Source organism: Trachurus trachurus (assembly GCF_905171665.1).
Source record: "Trachurus trachurus genome assembly, chromosome: 17".
Classification (NCBI taxonomy): Eukaryota; Metazoa; Chordata; class Actinopteri; order Carangiformes; family Carangidae; genus Trachurus; species Trachurus trachurus.
In genome coordinates, this window is record NC_139900.1 from 9,983,875 (window position 1) to 10,001,444 (window position 17,570).

The 17,570-nt window shown below is 43.8% G+C and overlaps 2 protein-coding genes across 2 annotated transcripts in view; one reads left to right on the forward strand and one right to left on the reverse strand.

The window, feature by feature from the left end:
* Nucleotides 1-842: 842 nt before the first annotated feature.
* On the forward strand, nucleotides 843-13,064 carry LOC311000131 (uncharacterized protein; the record flags this gene model as incomplete). Its single annotated transcript, XM_083990765.1, has 6 exons — nucleotides 843-1,074; nucleotides 7,262-7,365; nucleotides 9,714-9,816; nucleotides 11,154-11,206; nucleotides 11,867-12,163; nucleotides 12,594-13,064. The coding sequence occupies exons 1-6, from the start codon at nucleotides 855-857 to the stop codon at nucleotides 13,062-13,064; spliced, it is 1,248 nt and encodes a 415-aa protein (XP_083846891.1). The 5' UTR covers nucleotides 843-854.
* Nucleotides 13,065-15,176: 2,112 nt separating this feature from the next.
* Nucleotides 15,177-17,570, reverse strand: part of tesk2 (testis associated actin remodelling kinase 2) — a 42,193-nt gene continuing 39,799 nt past the window's right edge. Inside the window, exon 14 of the transcript XR_014596141.1 lies at nucleotides 15,177-16,457. The gene's annotated coding sequence lies outside the window, so the exon portion shown is untranslated. The remainder of the gene's footprint in view (nucleotides 16,458-17,570) is intronic.

The window sequence follows — 17,570 nt, forward strand, 5'->3', positions numbered from 1 at the left end:
GGCGCCGCTCTCTCTTCCTTTAGTGCCACCAAAGACGGTTTAACAACCAAGACCTTCCATGAGGAGTCAGCTTCCTGTATGATGTCACTAGGCTTCTGCTCGGCCACGCCCCTTTAGGGAGACCAGAGGCAGCCTGGAGTGTATTGACCAGAGACGTTATTGACTCCAATGGGAAAATTGAACGTGAACACAGATTATGGTCGAGTCTTTCTCCCCACAGTCACTGAAGTAAATTTCGGACTCATTTTTCACAAGCCACATCTCTTCTGAACAGTTTGACACGAAAATGGCAATTTTCAGACGGACACATCAGGAGAAAATCCACTTTGTTCCAGACCTGTCTCTGTCTCTACGACACACTCTCGCCAGATTTGGCACAGATCTCCTAGGCAACGTCAAACAAACGGCCGCGAACTCCCGTGAAAATGATATAAATTATTTTTGTCATGCTAAATATGACTGTTAGTAGTGTAAATATTTAATATTATCATAAGAAAATATAAATATCTCACTTTCATCTACCTACAAATTGTATAAATCCACACACACGATCACAGACGGTTGGCCACGCCCCCTTTTAGAGAGACAGGAAGTGAAACCATCTCTATCACTGGAGCAGCTTCTCATGGAGCATCTTTCCATTTAGTAAATATCTTTGGTGCCACTCGCGGAAGAAATTAACGGTTCACTTCCTCACAACGATGAACACAACAACACGCTGACATTTGTGACTCGCAGTGCACACACGTTCATCCCGAGGCATTCAAGGCGTGAACAGGTGGATTTTTATTTTATTGATCAATCAACGTCTGGATAAATAAATCGCCTGAGTTGAAGTGGTTCCCTGTCTGAAGATGGTGGAGAGCTGCAGCTTCCAGGGCCAGCTGCTGGCCGTCATGGAGGTGCTGGCCAAGGCGGCGGTGGCCGAGATCAACCGGCGGGTGGACGACAGCTGCGCGGCGCTGCGGCTGGAGCTGAGCCGCGGCCGCAGGGACATCGACCTGCTGAAGGGCAAGTGCGACCTGATGGAGGCCGAGCTGAGGAGGAGCAGGATGAGGGCCAGCAGGAGGAGAGGTGAGGAGGAGGAGGAGGAGGAGGAGGAGGAGGAGGAGGAGGAGGAGGAGGGCCAGCAGGAGGAGAGGTGAGGAGGAGGAGGAGGAGGAGAGCTGAGGAGGAGGAGGATGAGGAGGAGAGCTGAGGAGGAGGATGAGGAGGAGGAGAGGTGAGGAGGAGGGCCAGCAGGAGAGGTGAGGAGGAGGAGGAGGAGGAGGAGGAGGAGGAGGAGGAGGAGGAGGAGAGGTGAGGAGGAGCAGGATGAGGGCCAGGAGGAGAGGTGAGGAGGAGGAGGATGAGGAGGAGAGGTGAGGAGGAGGAGGAGGAGGGGAGGTGAGGAGGAGCAGGATGAGGGCCAGGAGGAGGAGGAGAGGTGAGGAGGAGGAGGAGGAGGAGGAGGAGGAGGAGGAGGAGGAGGGCCAGCAGGAGAGGTGAGGAGGAGGAGGAAAGGTGAGGAGGAGGAGGAGAGGTGAGGAGGAGAGGTGAGGGGGAGGAGGAGGAGAGGTGAGGAGGAGGAGGAGGGCCAGCAGGAGAGGTGAGGAGGAGGAGGAGAGGTGCGGAGGAGGAGGATGAGGAGGAGAGGTGAGGGGGAGGAGGAGGAGGAGGAGAGGTGAGGAGGAAGAGGAGGAGGAGAGGTGAGGAGGAGGGGGAGGAGGTGAGGAGGAAGAGGAGGAGGAGGAGAGCTGAGGAGGAGGAGGAGGAGGAGAGCTGAGGAGGAGGGGGAGGAGGAGGAGGAGGAGAGGTGAGGGGGAGGAGGAGGAGGAGGATGAGGAGGAGAGGTGAGGGGGAGGAGGAGGAGGATGAGGAGGAGAGGTGAGGAGGAGGAGGAGGAGGAGGAGGAGAGGTGAGGGGGAGGAGGAGGAGGAGGATGAGGAGGAGAGGTGAGGAAGAGGAGGAGGAGGAGGAGGAGGAGAGGTGAGGAGGAAGAGGAGAGGTGAGGAGGAGGAAGAGGAGGAGGAGAGGTGAGGAGGAGGAAGAGGAGGAGGAGGAGAGGTGAGGAGGAGGGGGAGGAGAGGTGAGGAGGAAGAGGAGGAGGAGAGGTGAGGAGGGGGAGGAGGAGGGCCAGCAGGAGAGGTGAGGAGGAGGAGGAGGAGAGGTGAGGGGGAGGAGGAGAGGTGAGGAGGAGGAGGAGGAGGAGAGGTGAGGAGGAGGATGAGGAGGAGAGGTGAGGGGGAGGAGGAGGTGAGGGGGAGGATGAGGAGGAGAGGTGAGGAGGAGGAGGAGGAGGAGAGGTGAGGAGGAAGAGGAGGAGGAGAGGTGAGGAGGAGGAGGGGTGAGGAGGAGGAGGAGGAGGAGGAGGAGGAGGAGGAGGAGGAGGAGGATGAGGATGAGGATGAGGAGGAGAGGTGAGGAGGAGGAGGAGGAGGAGGAGGAGGAGAGGTGAGGAGGAGGAGGGCCAGCAGGAGAGGTGAGGAGGAGGAGGAGGATGAGGAGGAGAGGTGAGGAGGAGGAGGGCCAGGAGGAGGAGGAGGAGGAGGAGGAGAGGTGAGGAGGAGGAGGAGGAGGAGGAGGAGGAGGAGGAGGAGGAGGAGGAGGAGGAAGAGGAGGAGGAGGAGGAGGAGGAGGGCCAGGAGGAGAGGTGAGGAGGAGAGGTGAGGAGGAGAGGTGAGGGGGAGGAGGAGGTGAGGGGGAGAGGTGAGGAGGAGGAGGAGGAGGAGGAGGAGGAGGAGGAGGAGGAGGAGGAGGAGGAGAGGTGAGGAGGAGGGGGAGAGGTGAGGAGGATGAGGGCCAGGAGGAGAGGTGAGGAGGAGGAGGAGAGGTGAGGAGGAGGAGGAGAAGTGAGGAAGGCCAGGAGAAGAGGTGAGGAGGAGGAAGAGGAGGAGGATTAGGGCCAGGAGGAGAGGTGAGGAGGAGGTGGGGGAGAGCTGAGGAGGAAGAGGAGAAGGAGAGGTGAGGAGGAGACGTGAGGAAGGCCTGGAGAAGAGGTGAGGAGGAGGAGGAGGAAGAGGCGGAGAGGTGAGGAAGGCCAGGAGAAGAGGTGAGGAGGAGGAGAGGTGAGGAGGGTCAGGAAGAGGAAGAGGAGGGCCAGGAGGAGAGGTGAGGAGGAGGAGGAGAAGGTGAGGAGGAGAAGGAGCAGGATGAGGGCCAGGAGGAGGCGAGGTGAGAAGAGCGATGAGGAGGAGAAGAGGAGATGGAGGAGGGCCAGTCAAGTTGAACTGTGTGTGTGTGTGTGTGTGTGTGTGTGTGTGTGTGTGTGTGTGTGTGTGTGTGTGTGTGTGTGTGTAACAACAGGGACCAGGTCAATAAATGAGTTGTAAAGTAAAAAGGATCCAGATGCTTCACGTGGGTAAAATACAAAATCAAAAACAACAGAAAGAAACAGCAAAAAATAACAAAGCAAAAAAAAAAAAAGTGCTGGAGCAGCGGAGGCAACCAGGGTTCATCAGGCTCAACAAGTATAACTCTTAACAACTACAACAATATATATATTACAGCACAATGATTAAAAAGAATCACTAGGGATAGGATAGAACAGGTAGGCATCAGTACAATCATGCAGAGACAGCACATAGAAACATACAAGAGCAGCACATGCAATATACCAGTAATCACACACAATAGGCTACATCAGCACATACTGTACTACACACTCTGGGATGCAGACAGACAGGGGTGCATGCAGACATCACGTAGACAGATAAAACACAGACAGGCAGCATGATCATGACGCAAATAGCACAATATCTTAGTGGGTACAGCAGGGCCGGCCAGAGCCTCCATGGGGCCCTAAGCACAATTTTATTTTTGGGACCCTCTATTACTGCCAATAATCCTGATTATTTATCATTTACACACCTACTACAAACTTATTTAAATTGTTCAAATATGTCATTATGGATCATCATCCTAGCCTGGAATGTTTTTTTAGCCATCTATGGTATTTAATCTGTAATAGTATCAAATTCAGCCAGAGGTGCAGATTTACACTTAATATTTGAAGTGATGTACTAAGTGGGATACTGAATGACATCTGGGCCTAATAAAAGTAACAAAATAAACCAATAGCTAATGCATTTGCTGTAAACATATCATCACCTATTTTTTATTTTTGGTTTAAATAAACTGCAACAGCAATGTGAAACAACAACCATAAAGGGTTTTTGTAAATACACAGGATTTCTCTAGTTGTGCATTATATAAAGTTGATTGTTCTTGGGGGCCCCCACTGGTCATGGGGCCCCTAAGCAGGTGCTTAGTTTGCTTATGCCTTGGGCCGGCTCTGGGGTACAGGTGTAATTATGAGCGAGCCATGTTTTTAGTTTGGATGTTAAAGTACAGTATGTATGTATTTCTTTAATATGGGTGGGAAGTGAGTTCCAATGTTGTGATGCTTTAACAGAAAATGATAGCTGGCCAAATGTACTTTTCCTGAATGGGACTGTTAAGTCACCAAGAGTGGCGCTACTAGTGATCTGACCAGTGTTACTGCGTTGGTTTATGAATGAGTTCAATGGTGGAGGAGCTAAACCATGCAGGATTTTAAAGACCAGACAGATGTTCCTATATTTTATGATATCCTCCCACACACCTTCCCAATGAGACAAGAAATGCTTTAAACCTCTTCCCCCTCAGCCTTCCCGCCCTCCTCCCCCTCCATCCTCATCCCTGTTACAGTGGATGATCCTGCTGTTGCCCTCGGCGTCCTGCAGCACGTCGTACGGCAGGATGGAGAAGATGTGTAGTGGCACGGTGACCATGGTGGGTTCTGTGATGTGCATGGCTGCTCTCCGTTCTGCTGCTGGGGATCTGGACTGGAGGGTCTCACCCCCCACAGACCCTAAACCCTCGGGGTTTGGTGAAACCTCAGAGCCTAAAGGAACATAAAAGATTAAAAAAAAACCTGCGTCACAAAAAACCTGTTCAGTCTAAATAAAACTAGATGAAGCATTTTTTTTTTAACCTTTATTTTAACAGGGTAGATCCATTGAGAGCGAGCTCTCTTTTTCAAGGATGCCCTGTTGCATACAGAGTTCACAGAAAATCAAACATCAATACAACACAATAAAATACAGTTATGAAAACAGGAGTAGTAAAATCACTAACTGAAGCAAGTGCACGTCTGAGCCCCCAAAACTGTGGTGAGAAGTATGTTTTTGAAAGCCTCAAGTGAGATAAGTCTATCGATTTCCAGTGAGTTTTGTAATTTGTTCCATCGGTGTGGGGCATAGAAGGAGAAGGCAGTTTTTCCTAGCTCTGAGTTTGTGTAAGGGAGGTGGAGTCTGATGTGGGACTGGGAGCGGGTAGGGAGACCTGTAGAGCGAGAATGCAAAAGTGAAGTTAAATACGGGGGAAGCATTCAGAGTAGAGCTTTGTAGATGAATAGTAGACAATGCTGTTCTCTGCGGGTGGTGAGTGATGGCCAACCCACCTTGCTGTATAAAGTGCAGTGGTGTGTTAAATATGGGTCCCCGGTGATAAAGCGTAGGGCACTATGAAAGATAGAGTCTAGGGGTTTCAGTGCTGAGGCTGAGGCATGCATATATATCACATCATTGAAATCAAGAACAGACATTACAGAGGCATGAACAATAATCTTCTTGCTCTGTGATGAGAAGCAGGACTTGTTTCTGTATAGAAAACCAATTCTGTACCTAAGTTTGTTGATAAGGTGGTCCACGTGGTTACGAAAGGAAAGCCTGGAGTCCAGCCAGATGCCTAAGTATTTGTAAGCGTTGACCGTTTCAATAAGCTGACCATCTAATGTGTGAATACTGAGAGGGGAGAGTGCTGAAAGCTGAACGCCAATGCTGAAGCATTGTTGAATTAGCTGAAGAAATTGCTGAAGCAATATTGAAAAAGGCCGACGCTAAAACTTAAATTTATAACTTGTAAGCTGAGAGATGAATGCCTTTTTAAAGGGCGTAAGGTAGTAGAATGTCAAAAAGGTGGACGAAAATGTTGAAATCCTGCATGTTTAAAGCAGAAGTAAGCGATCCGGTGGTTTTGGCTAACTTCCTGTCAGCCGATGGAGTTAGCAGTCCCCGCCCTCGTCCTTACGTCACCACATTCACGCGCATCCCTTGGCTGCACACACAGAGAGGACCGCCCCTTTATGCCGTTCTCTCTCCTCATTGGATAAAGGTTGTAGGATACAAGGAAAGTTTTCTCCTCGGCTCAGAGCAGAGCAGAGTGACTGACAGACCCGTGTTTCAGACCAAACACTCTATATAAGTGATTGCTGCCGGAAGTATTTAAGAACTATTTAAGACTTATATTAACACAAACTCTCCGCTTACTTCTGCTTTAAGTGTAAACAGTTGAAATCTGCAGCTAACCTGACAGTCAAGAAAACTGATGAATCTGTGCTGTGTGTGTGTGTGAGTAAAGTAGGTGATAACCACCACAAACCTGCACCACATCCGAATGACCTCATTTTGAATACTGCCCTCAGAGATTGCCATGGTGACTTTAACTGCTTAGTTGAGAAAGAGGTCTGTGAACCCCTCAGACATCCAATTTAAGACAAATCTGTATTTAGTATGAGCAAAAGCTTTATATGATCAGATACAGTACATGTCACTTGTGTTTCTAGATAAATCCCAGATGGACAGAGTTTTACCTCACTGGTCAATTAAAGTTTATAGAAGTAAATAAACATTTTGCACCTTCGTTAGTCCTGTCTTTTTTTGGAAAGACATAAAAAAGAAAGAGAGAGATATGCAGGTGTAAAACTGAAAAAGCACAAATTGAAGCTTTGACCACACATTTAGTCTTAAACTATGAGAATTTGTGGGTTATGATAATCTATCTTTAGTTCCTATTCTGGCTGAAATAATTTGAAAAAAAAGACTCCATCGGCACTTTATAATGAGTTAATAAACACAGGAATCAAAATTACCATAAAATCTTAACTTGTATATGAAAAAAACAGAACCAAACAAGAAGCAAGGCAAGGCAAGCTGATGCTTTTATACAACAGCTTGTTTTGTACCTTTAGCTGAGTGTTGTGAATAAAGACATCCCATTCCCGCCCTTCAGAGATCCTTTTCTCCTGAGGCGACGGTCACAAAGAAAATCAGAACGAAAAGAATGAGCTGAATCGCACCGAGGAAACTCAAATGTGTTTTCAGTCACGTGACCACATTGTCTGATCACGCCCGCAATTTATGGTCGACTCACTTCCTCCTCTCTGTTGATACGTCTGAATATGGCAGAAGAAGATGATGATGATGATGATGATGATGAGTTGTTGTGTTTTGTCCTCCAGCAGGTGAACGGTTTCCTCCCTGGGTCAAAGTGGTTTTAAACAGAGAGAGACCGACAGACTGGGACAGACAAGTGGAGGCTGAGGTTCACCATCAACCCCAGCAGGTAGGAATTCATTGAACTGTTTATTATTACTCTGTATCTTTATTAGGGGTGTGGACCATAGACTGTAAAAAGAATGGACGTAGCATCCGTGACGTCCCCCATTGGTTTTGGGGAGTCGTTTTTGTGACTCCAATATGGCGGCCTGGACAGCGCCATGTTGGATTGGCCGGCCGAGAACCCGCCCACTGGCCTCGAAGCAGCTGTCCACGGAGCCGCTCGGACCTGTCACTCAACGTTTCCGCACCCTAATTGGCCAGAGTTTTAACCTAATAACAGTAAAACGGTAGAGTTAAAAAAAAAAGTCACCCCCCTCAGAGTGTGTGCGGGGGTAGAAACTATCGGTTGAGACCAAAAAACGCCAGGCTTTGATCATGTTTATTGAGGATGTAAAGTCGGCGATTTTAACATGGGGGTCTATGGAGAATGCTGCTTTCTGACACCAACCCCCAGAGGAAGCCGAGGGGATTGCAGTTTTTTGAACGCGGAAGTGAGCTTCACTTTTTTTTTAATTTTTTTTTTTTATTAGAAATACAAATCTTACAAGCAGCAAATTTCAATACAAAATACATTTTGAAACTGAGCTTAACATGTCAGCATTTCAATAAAAGTTTAACACAGTAACAGATGGAACAGGAAAGCCATGAAATTAAAAAAAAATAAAAATAAAAATAAAAATAAAATATAAAAAATATAATTTGAGGTAGTAGGAAGTAGGTAGGAAGTGAGCTTCACTTCTCAGACCGACAACTGCCCCCTTGGGTGTGACGAGATCTCGTCCCACGATTTTTTTTCTTTTTTTTTTAAATGTTAAAGCAGAAGTGAGTGATATATTTGTGTTAATATAAGTCTTAAATAGTTATATCTTCCGACAGCAATCACTTACATAGAGTGTTTGGACTGAAACACGGGTCTCTCAGTCACTCTGCTCTGCTCTGAGCCGAGGAGAAAACATTTATCGTATCCTACAGTTTTTATCCAATGAGGAGAGAGAACGGCATGCAGGGCTGTGTGTGCAGCCAAGGAACGCCGTGAATGTGGTGACGTAGGGACGAGGACTGTTATGGTGCGTTCAAGGAAACTCGTATTTTTCCGACCGTGAAGTGGTACCAGTTCGATCTGGTACGAGTTCACCGGTCGGAAGTTACGAGTGGCCGTTATAGTGACTTTCACCGGTAAAACAGGTCGGAAAAACACGAGTGGGTTGCCTGAAACGCTACAAAGTCGTAAGTTGTGACTTGAAGCTGTAATTTACGATTTCAAAAGCCTGCCTGGAACGCAGCATTAGCGAAAACGACCGGACCACTCACTTCTGCTTTAAGAAATGTAAAGCAGGGTTTCCACTACCAGTTACCATTACTTAGCAACCCTTTCCACTACACAGTTATAACTCTACTCGACTTGGTTTAGGTGCTTTTCAGTCACAGCTGAGTTCTTCATTCCTCCTCAGTAAAAACTAGAAGAAAATCCTAGAGGAAACACTGCACATAATATTGTTTGCACTTAAAAAAAAGAAATAAATATTTAATTTTATATAATTTATTTTAACTTTCATAAATTTTAGTTTTAGTTTCAATTTGTGGAAGAAGAAATTTATTTAAAGCTCATGCTTACATCATGCATGTAAATAGTTACAATAAAACATTTCAAAATGCATGTGCAACTCGGTTAAATAAAAGTCTGTTGGTCCAGTCATATATTTTGTCATTGTATAGTTTTCTTAAAATCTCGTCTCGTCTCGATCTCGTGAACCCAATCTTGTGTCTCGTCTCGTCTCGTCTCGTCTCGTCTCGTGAGCTGAGTGTATCGTCACACCCCTAGTATTTATAATAAATCACAACAGAAAGTGAATTAATCACCACACCTGAGAGGTTGAAATGAATGTGTCTGTCTATGTTTTATTTTATTAACCAAAACCATCCAGAGCCTGGGAATGGAAAATATAAACACAGTAATGGTTGAATAAGATCATTTCCATTTTTAAATTAATCATTTAGTCAATAAAACCGCAAAAAAATGTATTAAAAAGAAAGAAAAAAACATATATTCAGTTGCTAATCACATGAAATACAGAAATACAGACTTAATTTTCTGCTGAGGGACTAATTCATCAAACATTTTTGCATCTTTTCACCATTTTTTCCTTGAAAATCACCAATGTATCAATCATTTCAATAGCTGTAAATTACTTTTGTGCTGCATAAATAAACAAAAACTACACAAACAAAATTAACATTCATTTGTTTAACACGGAGTAGATGGGTTTTGCTACTTGCACAGCTGCAGTGTGTTGTATTTGTCTGACTCTACAGTGTGTGCGTGTTGTGTTAATGCTGAGCCTGGTGTTGCAGTGTGCAGACATGGAGCCTGTTAACGAAGCTCAACACATCCAGATCAAAGTGGAGTGTGTGGAGGACGACAGCGTGTGGAAGAACGACGCAGAGGAAACACCCAGTGAGTGTGATGAAAACACACACTGAATGAGAACCTCCACTTTTTTGTGTGTGTATTTATTTTTATTGTTTTAATGACAAAGAAATAGACACATATTAACAATAGTTGGTAGTGCTGCACAGAAGAGTACAGGTTTTGGACATGTGACAAACAGGACATACAGTAGGCTACTGTATAGTCCAGGCAAAATAGCGTTTTACGACAGACAAATTGTAACAGAATGTTTTTCACCATACATCATTTCTATGAGGTGTCCAGAACAACATACTAAAAGTCCTAAGAAATCCTAGTTGGGGAAATATGTTTAATTTGCATCATTATTTACTGTATAAAGTCTATGGTGCTGACAACAATACACCCCAATGGGGCTATTTTTTCCTTTACTCCTATCACAATGAAACTTTACACAATGAAAGTATCCATGAAATGTAACATTTTTTGTATTACAAGTTTCTGTGAAAATGAATTTGAATATGCAAATGAGCCATACACTAATCAAATATGCCCAAAATACACCCGAATAGGCTTATTTCTTTCCTTTACTACTACCACAATGAAACTTTACACGATGAAAGTTGACTGCTGCTTTTAGACGGTCACTTGGAAAACCTAGAATCAGGGATATGGGATCCATTTCTACATATATTAATGTGAACAATTCTCTCCATTTCACTTATAATTTCAACCCAATATCTTTGAAGTTTATGACAAAACCAGAAACAATGAGTTAAAGTTCCCACATCAGTTTTACACTTCAGACACAAAGGGGAAAGAGAGCAGTTGAAGAGGTGCCTGCGGTGAGGGGATATACATGTAATCTGTGTAAAATCTTAAGTTGTATTGCTCTTGTCCGAGTACAAATTGAAATCCTTTTTGCAAGAGACCAAATGGTATCCCACTTTTCTTCATCTATGGTTACTGACAACTCCTTCTCCCACACACCTCTGACCCCCTGCGCATCAGTGGTAGAAAGACCATTAAGTACGTGGTAAAATGAGCTCAGAGACACTTTCAACTGCATCTAACATTTTAATAAGAAGATATGCCCTAATTTAAAATAAAGGCTTTTTAAAGGAAATTCCTTGGCTCGTCGGAGTGCCTGAAGTAAGCTTTTTTGCTTTTGCTCTTCTTACACTTTCAACTGTTGTTGAAACAAATTTTTCTCAACAGCAGATATTTCAGGGTGTTCAATAAGGGTTGTGCTATGAATGATATAATGTCTTATTTATGGATGATCTTATTAATACAATTCTCCCACGTCTCATCTGAGATTTTCTCATGAAAACCTCCACTTTAACTTCATGTGTTCTGTTGCTTTGTTTTTGTTTTTCCTTCAGTTCCTGCAGCTGAGTGTTTCAGAGCGTCACAGCCCGTCCACCCCGACAGCTTCGTGGAGCGCTACCTCTCGGCCCAGAGCCCGGCGGCAGACACACAACAACAACAACAGCAGCCTCTCGTTTCCCCGGCGGACGGTAGGGCTGGGACGATATGCTTTTCTCCCGATTCGATTCTTCTACGATTTTTTGGATGGCGATTCGATCTAAATTGCAATTCTACGATATTGCCGATTCTCTCGATTTTTAGTCTGCATTTTTAACATTTATCTGCACACAAATACTGAAGGAGCCTATAAATTAACATACTCCATTATAAAGTGAACTTAAACCCTTTTCAAAACCTGTACTCTCTGTATGTAAAAAAGGATAACAAATGCATATTGCACAATATTTCAAAAAATTAAAAAAAAAATTTAATTCTTTTAATCGATTTTTAAAGAAAAAATCGATTTAAAAATCGTCAAAAAGGATATCGCGATATTTATGTGAATCGATTTTTTCATCCACCCCTAGCGGACGGGTACAGCAGCAGCACTTTGCCGGAGCAGCAGCAGCAGCTTCTGAACAACACGCACAACCAAACTGGGACTGAGCTGTTGTTGTTGGTGAAGCACGAGAAAGAGGAAGAGCCCGATGAGAACGCGGCTCCGCTCGACTCCACGGGCCACAGGTTCGTGACCGAGGAGGGAGGAGGAGGAGGAGGAGGAGGAGGAGGAGGAGGAGGAGGAGGAGGAAGAGACGGTGGCGACCGGCTGTGGTCGTCCGGTCTGTGCGGTGATGATGATCGTGACCAGAGCTGCTGCTCCTCCTCCTCCTTCGCCGGGCCGCAGTTCGAGCAGATTCCCGCTGCGTTTACGCCTCAGCTCGGCCTGGATTTGGAGTTAGAGATGGACGTCATAGGAGGGAAGTCGCATCCCGTCGTGGTGAACGTGAACGCATCGCGGGCGAAGAGACGAGTCAGGACGCTGACGGGGGACGGACACGGCAGCGCTCTGTCTCAGATCAACCAGGTAACTTGGCTAAACCGGCATGTTTACAGAAATGTTTATTAATGTGCATTGTCTCTGTATATTTAAAGGGATAGTATCATTTTTTTTAAAGTGGGGTTGTATGATCTACAAATAGCCCCTAAGTAGTTCCTGCACTTTGAGGGGCTGGAAAAAATTATATTATAGTGAACAATGGAACTGTGTATTTTTTTTTCAGGTAAAACCTCTTTTAGGCCAAGAAAATAGGCCGTTTCTTTGGGTCCATTCACAACACTGTAAGTTGTAAATCTCTGGGCAGGGCTATGGGCTGGCGTTGCTAACGGGAGGAGTGCAGAGAGTCTTCTACTGCAATTAAAGTACTTAGGGGCTATTTGTAGATCATACAACCCCACTTTAAAAAAAATGCTACTATCCCTTTAAACCAATAAATTTAAATTCAAATTCAAATCAGAGCTCCGTTCCTCAGCAGCCGTGGCAGCACCAGTACAGAACCAACACACCTGCTGCTGCGAGGAGGAGCCCAGGTGAGGAGGAGGAGGAGGAGGAGGAGGTGAGGGCACCGAACTCCGCCGCCAACGCCGCCGCCGCTTCATCATCCTCCTCCTCCGTCCGCGGCAGCTTCGGCCTGCACGCCAGGAGGATGAGGGCGCCCTGGAGGTCGGGCATCGGCGAGAAGAGGTTCAGCTGCACGTACTGCGACAAGAGCTTCATGAGGTTCAGCCAGCTCAAGGAGCACCTGCGCAGCCACACGGGCGAGAAGCCGTTCAGCTGCCTGCAGTGCGGCCGCAGCTTCACCAAGCAGTGCAACCTCATCCGGCACGCCGTCGTCCACAGCGGGGAGAAGCCGTACGAGTGCTCGCTGTGCGGGAAGTGCTTCACCCAGCGCTCCAGCCTCAAGTCCCACCAGAAGACGGCACACTGAGCTCAGAACCATGTTTTATTTTATACAGATCATTCATATAAAAAAAAAAAACTCTTAAAGGGATAGTTCAACATTTTGGCAAATTGGCCCTTTGCCATAATCCCTATAGTTTTAGCAGTAGGTTCGTTACCTTTATTTGTTGGTGCAAGCTATTTTTAGAACGGCGGAGCAGAGCCGTGAGCTGCTCAGAGCTACGCTACGGAGGCTCATGGGATTTCTTGGTTTCCCTCATCAAACTCATCAAATACACAATCCAACAACTCCAGAACGCTCTGGTGGACAAGTTGTCAAGTAGATCAAAGCAGACCTTTCCTGCATGTCATTCCCCCTCTCTCTGCCTCCCCCTTTCCTGTCTATCTCACTATGTACTATCAAATAAAGGCAAAAAAGCCAAAAAATATACTTAAAAAAAAAAAATACACAATCCAACAACTCCACAACGCTCTGGTGGACAAGTTGTGATCTGCACATTCACCACGCTATGAGATAATAACACAACGTTACCAGACAGAGTTGTTTTAGAGGGGAATTCATGCAAAACCGCTGTTGCACGTTCCGACAGGAACGTGCAACAACGTTTTTCAGCAAGCAGACTCTGCGTTTACCTCGAAAACAACTCTGTCTCAGAGCTCACGGCTCTGCTCCGCCGTTCTAAAAATAGCTTGCACCGACAATTAAAGGTAACGAACCTACTGCTATGACTATAGGGATTATGGCAATGGGCCAATTTGCCAAAATGTTTAACTATCCCTTTAAGTCTTTCACTGGAGCTGGGAAACCAATTGTTTCTATTGTTACTATTATATCTGTTAATTTATTTGATATTAGAACATGTGGTATAATATTGATTATGTGAAACAGGCTGACCTGGATTTTGATATCATGATTTTAACCAACACCAGTTAATATGAGAATTGGTAGCTTTGTTTATAAATAGAAAAAAGAGAAAATAGTAGAAAAATGTCACTTTTAACTACAGTACTACAATCAAAGGTGACATCTTTTAAAGTGTCTTGTTTTGCCCGACCAAGTCTGAAAACCCAAAGATGTTTAGTTTACAACCACGAGTGAGAAGAGAAAGCATCAAATTCTCATTATTGTGAACTTGAAAGTGCAAATATTTGTCATTTTTGTTAAAAAATAAATAAATATTGAGCACAGCTGCAGTGCTGCACAGTATTTTTCTACTGCTGTTTTTGTTTTTTTCAGTCAGTCAGTGATACAAGAACTGTACTTGTGTGGTGGAGGCCAAGTCTTCAGTAGGTTACTGTACCTGATGACAAAACTTGAATTGAGCACAATGGCTGCCTGACGGTGGGGTTACAATAATTAAAACACAATAAATGACCAGTGCAGCGTCTGATCTGCAGGAAATGCAGAGACGCCGCTGTGTGTGTCCTTTAAATGGAAATCAGACGCTTCCTGTTTGTGTCTCAGTCTGGTCAACATGTCGGTGTCACTAATGTTGTTTCTAAAAATGATCTTGTGTATAAATAATTGCTGTTTGAAAAGCACCAACAGTCACAGTGTCGCATCTTATACACTATAATGAGAAATAGTTCAAAGAGGCTGCAGGGTGAACGTGACACTGCTAGTGCTTCATTCTGGTTGGTCAGAAGGGTTAGCTAACCCTAACCCTAACCCTTTTTTTTTTCCATAAATCTCTTAAACCACTTCTACTCTGTCCAAAACTACAAAATATTCAATAATTCTGAGGATTTTAACCCTTGAAATGCCGGTTTGATTCCTTGATGTCACTGTTTTTTTTTATTATTATTAAAAAAAAACACAAAGAGTTAGCTTCTGAAAAACAAATGTCAAGTGACAGTCACTCTTGGAAAGGTCAAGGATTCCTCAAAACATTGGCTTTGTAGCATCATTAGTTTTTCTGTGGCGGCAGATTTAAAAGTTTGCCTAGTTTCACTGTGTTCTGCTGCCCTGTTAAAAATACCAAAACTTCACTTCAACAGTTTGTCATGAGAAAGGCTTCATTACAAAAAGTTGTGTCACTATCACCAACACAGACAAAATGGTAGCCAAAAGAAGATGAACAATTTGCCAAAAAGGACAAAAAAATGTCCCTGATAGGGCCTGAAGGTTTCAGTGAAGTCGTCCTGAAGGAAACAATGAAGACACAAACACAAGTAAAAAACTCAGGGAAACTTAATATTCGATCAGCAAAAACATCTCAACCTGTATTCATCGAGGGAGGTATAACACAAACTTTTTTTTTTACATAAATATACAAAGGTAAGACATTAGAAACGTTTTCTCATAAATATCAAATTAGATCCTTTATCCTGTAAAAACAGTGTGGTGAAAGGTGAAAGGTCCGTCCGTTGCATAGAAAGTGTAGAGACGAGTCGTTAAGAGGCGTTCGCTGTACAAGTGCATCTTTTTTTTTAGTTCCTATCAGACTGAGATCAGCAGAGTGTAACAACAGGATCAATAAACAAGTGCTGGAGCGGAGGCAAGACACGGTTTAACAAGTACAAATCTACATTTTTACAACAGCAACAACAACAACAACACACCTTCCCGATCAGACAATTGTAGAAATGCTTTAAACCTGCGTCGGTGACATTCGACAATCAGACAAGGAAGTGAAAGTCAGACACCAAATCTGTTTAAGACATTCATCAGGAGTGTGTTAATAAAAGTAGAAAAATGTCACCAGACCAATTTATCATGAAATTAATTAAAATAAAATAAAAATGCAATCAAAGGTTAGCAGCGACCTCATTAGAGAGTGTTTCAGAGTATCAGAGACTCAGCTTAGAGGAAATGTGCCCCTATTATAAAAAAATATACACTGGATTTAAAGGAAATGCATGGGGCAGTACACACACACGCACACACACACACACACACACACACACAGTCAAACAAGGAGTTTGTGGCAACTTTTTGCTATTTGGACGACTGATAATTAAAAATCTGTGGAGTTTCAGCTTAATTATTGTTTCAGGACGAATCTGCAGCTTTGTAACACGGTGAATTGTGTTTCTTTGTTATGCGTATGTGTGATGTATAATTCACTGTCTTAATGTTTATCTTTAGGTTTAAATTTGACACGAGACTGATCTTCTATCTTTAAGGAGGATTTTGACTTTGAAGCAAGAATAAGTAACTTTCGATAACAACATTGTCGAGACTGAACGTGCATCTTCACTGAATTTGAAAAAAAAAAAAAAACAGTATCATGAAAAGAAAAGAGTGGAAATGAATTATGCAAATGTGCAAAAGTGAGCGTGACATGATCTACCTGGCTACACCGGTTAAATCCCTGACTTTATGTCTTTATTGTGCATTTTAACATTTAAAATATTGTGTTGTTTTGTCTTTTTCAAAAGTTACACAGTCTTACTTTAAAGTTGATAAAATCTGTGTTTACTGTATAGAGCTGTAAGAGGGGACAACTTTTGTAGAAGTTGTGGTGCGTTCAAGTCGATTCTGAAATCTAGGACTGAAGATTTACGGTAGCTTCAAATGCAAAAAAAAAGAAGAAAAAAACCAACAACACTGATGTTTGATTACCAGGTAACATCCAAACTGATTTACTTTAAGTTAAAGGGGCTGATCGACATTTAAACCATCGGAGAGGTCGTTAAACAGCTCATAAAGCTCAATGCAACAGTCCTGAAGTTAAATTTGAGCTCTGACGTTGTTGGACATGAATGTTTTCAAGTTTGAGGTTGTTTGGGTGATTTTAGATCTGCGTTGTGTTTCAGTGATACATTTATTATCAATTATCATGTCTAATTCTTATGGAGTTATTTTTGTCTCATAAATACCTGTAAACGCACAGAGGGTGATCTACAAATGTTCCTTGATTTGGTTTGCACACGTGTTTTGCTATCCACAAATACAAATTTATAATTTGTAACTTGTATTTTTGGTTTTTACAAATAAATGTGTATTTGTAAATATATTGGGTATTTGTAAATGTCTAATTTTCCATTTGTAAAACCGAAAATTCTGTTTGTGAAGTGTGACTCTGCATTTGTGGATCACCAATCACACACACGCATCTCTTCCCTCAATGACGTATTTCTGAGACATTCCTGTCAGCTGGTGATTCACAAAGGGCCGCTCTCCTCACCAGTAGCTGAATTAAAACAAACGAAGAAGCCTGCTACTGGATTATCTTGCGTTGCTTTATTAAGTTTTAATTTTTTTCATGCGATAAAGTAACTGTTTAGATCCCCAATATGCGGTTAGTTTATCCAAATGACGCCAGTGAAGCTCCATCTGTGGAGCAGCTAACTAGGCTACCACCGGACGAGCGGTCTATCACAGAGGCTACTAGTCCATTTATTTATTTATTTATTGGTGTAGCGGTGGTGATTGTACATAGCTCATCATAGACTAAATAGTTTTGTTTGTTGATATAGCCTACAGACTACTACACCACTGAATGAGACAACATTCATCTCCTAAAAATAATTCATCTGGCCGGCGGTAAACCTCTAAAAAACTGCCGGTAGATTGATGGGCTCCTTTTCT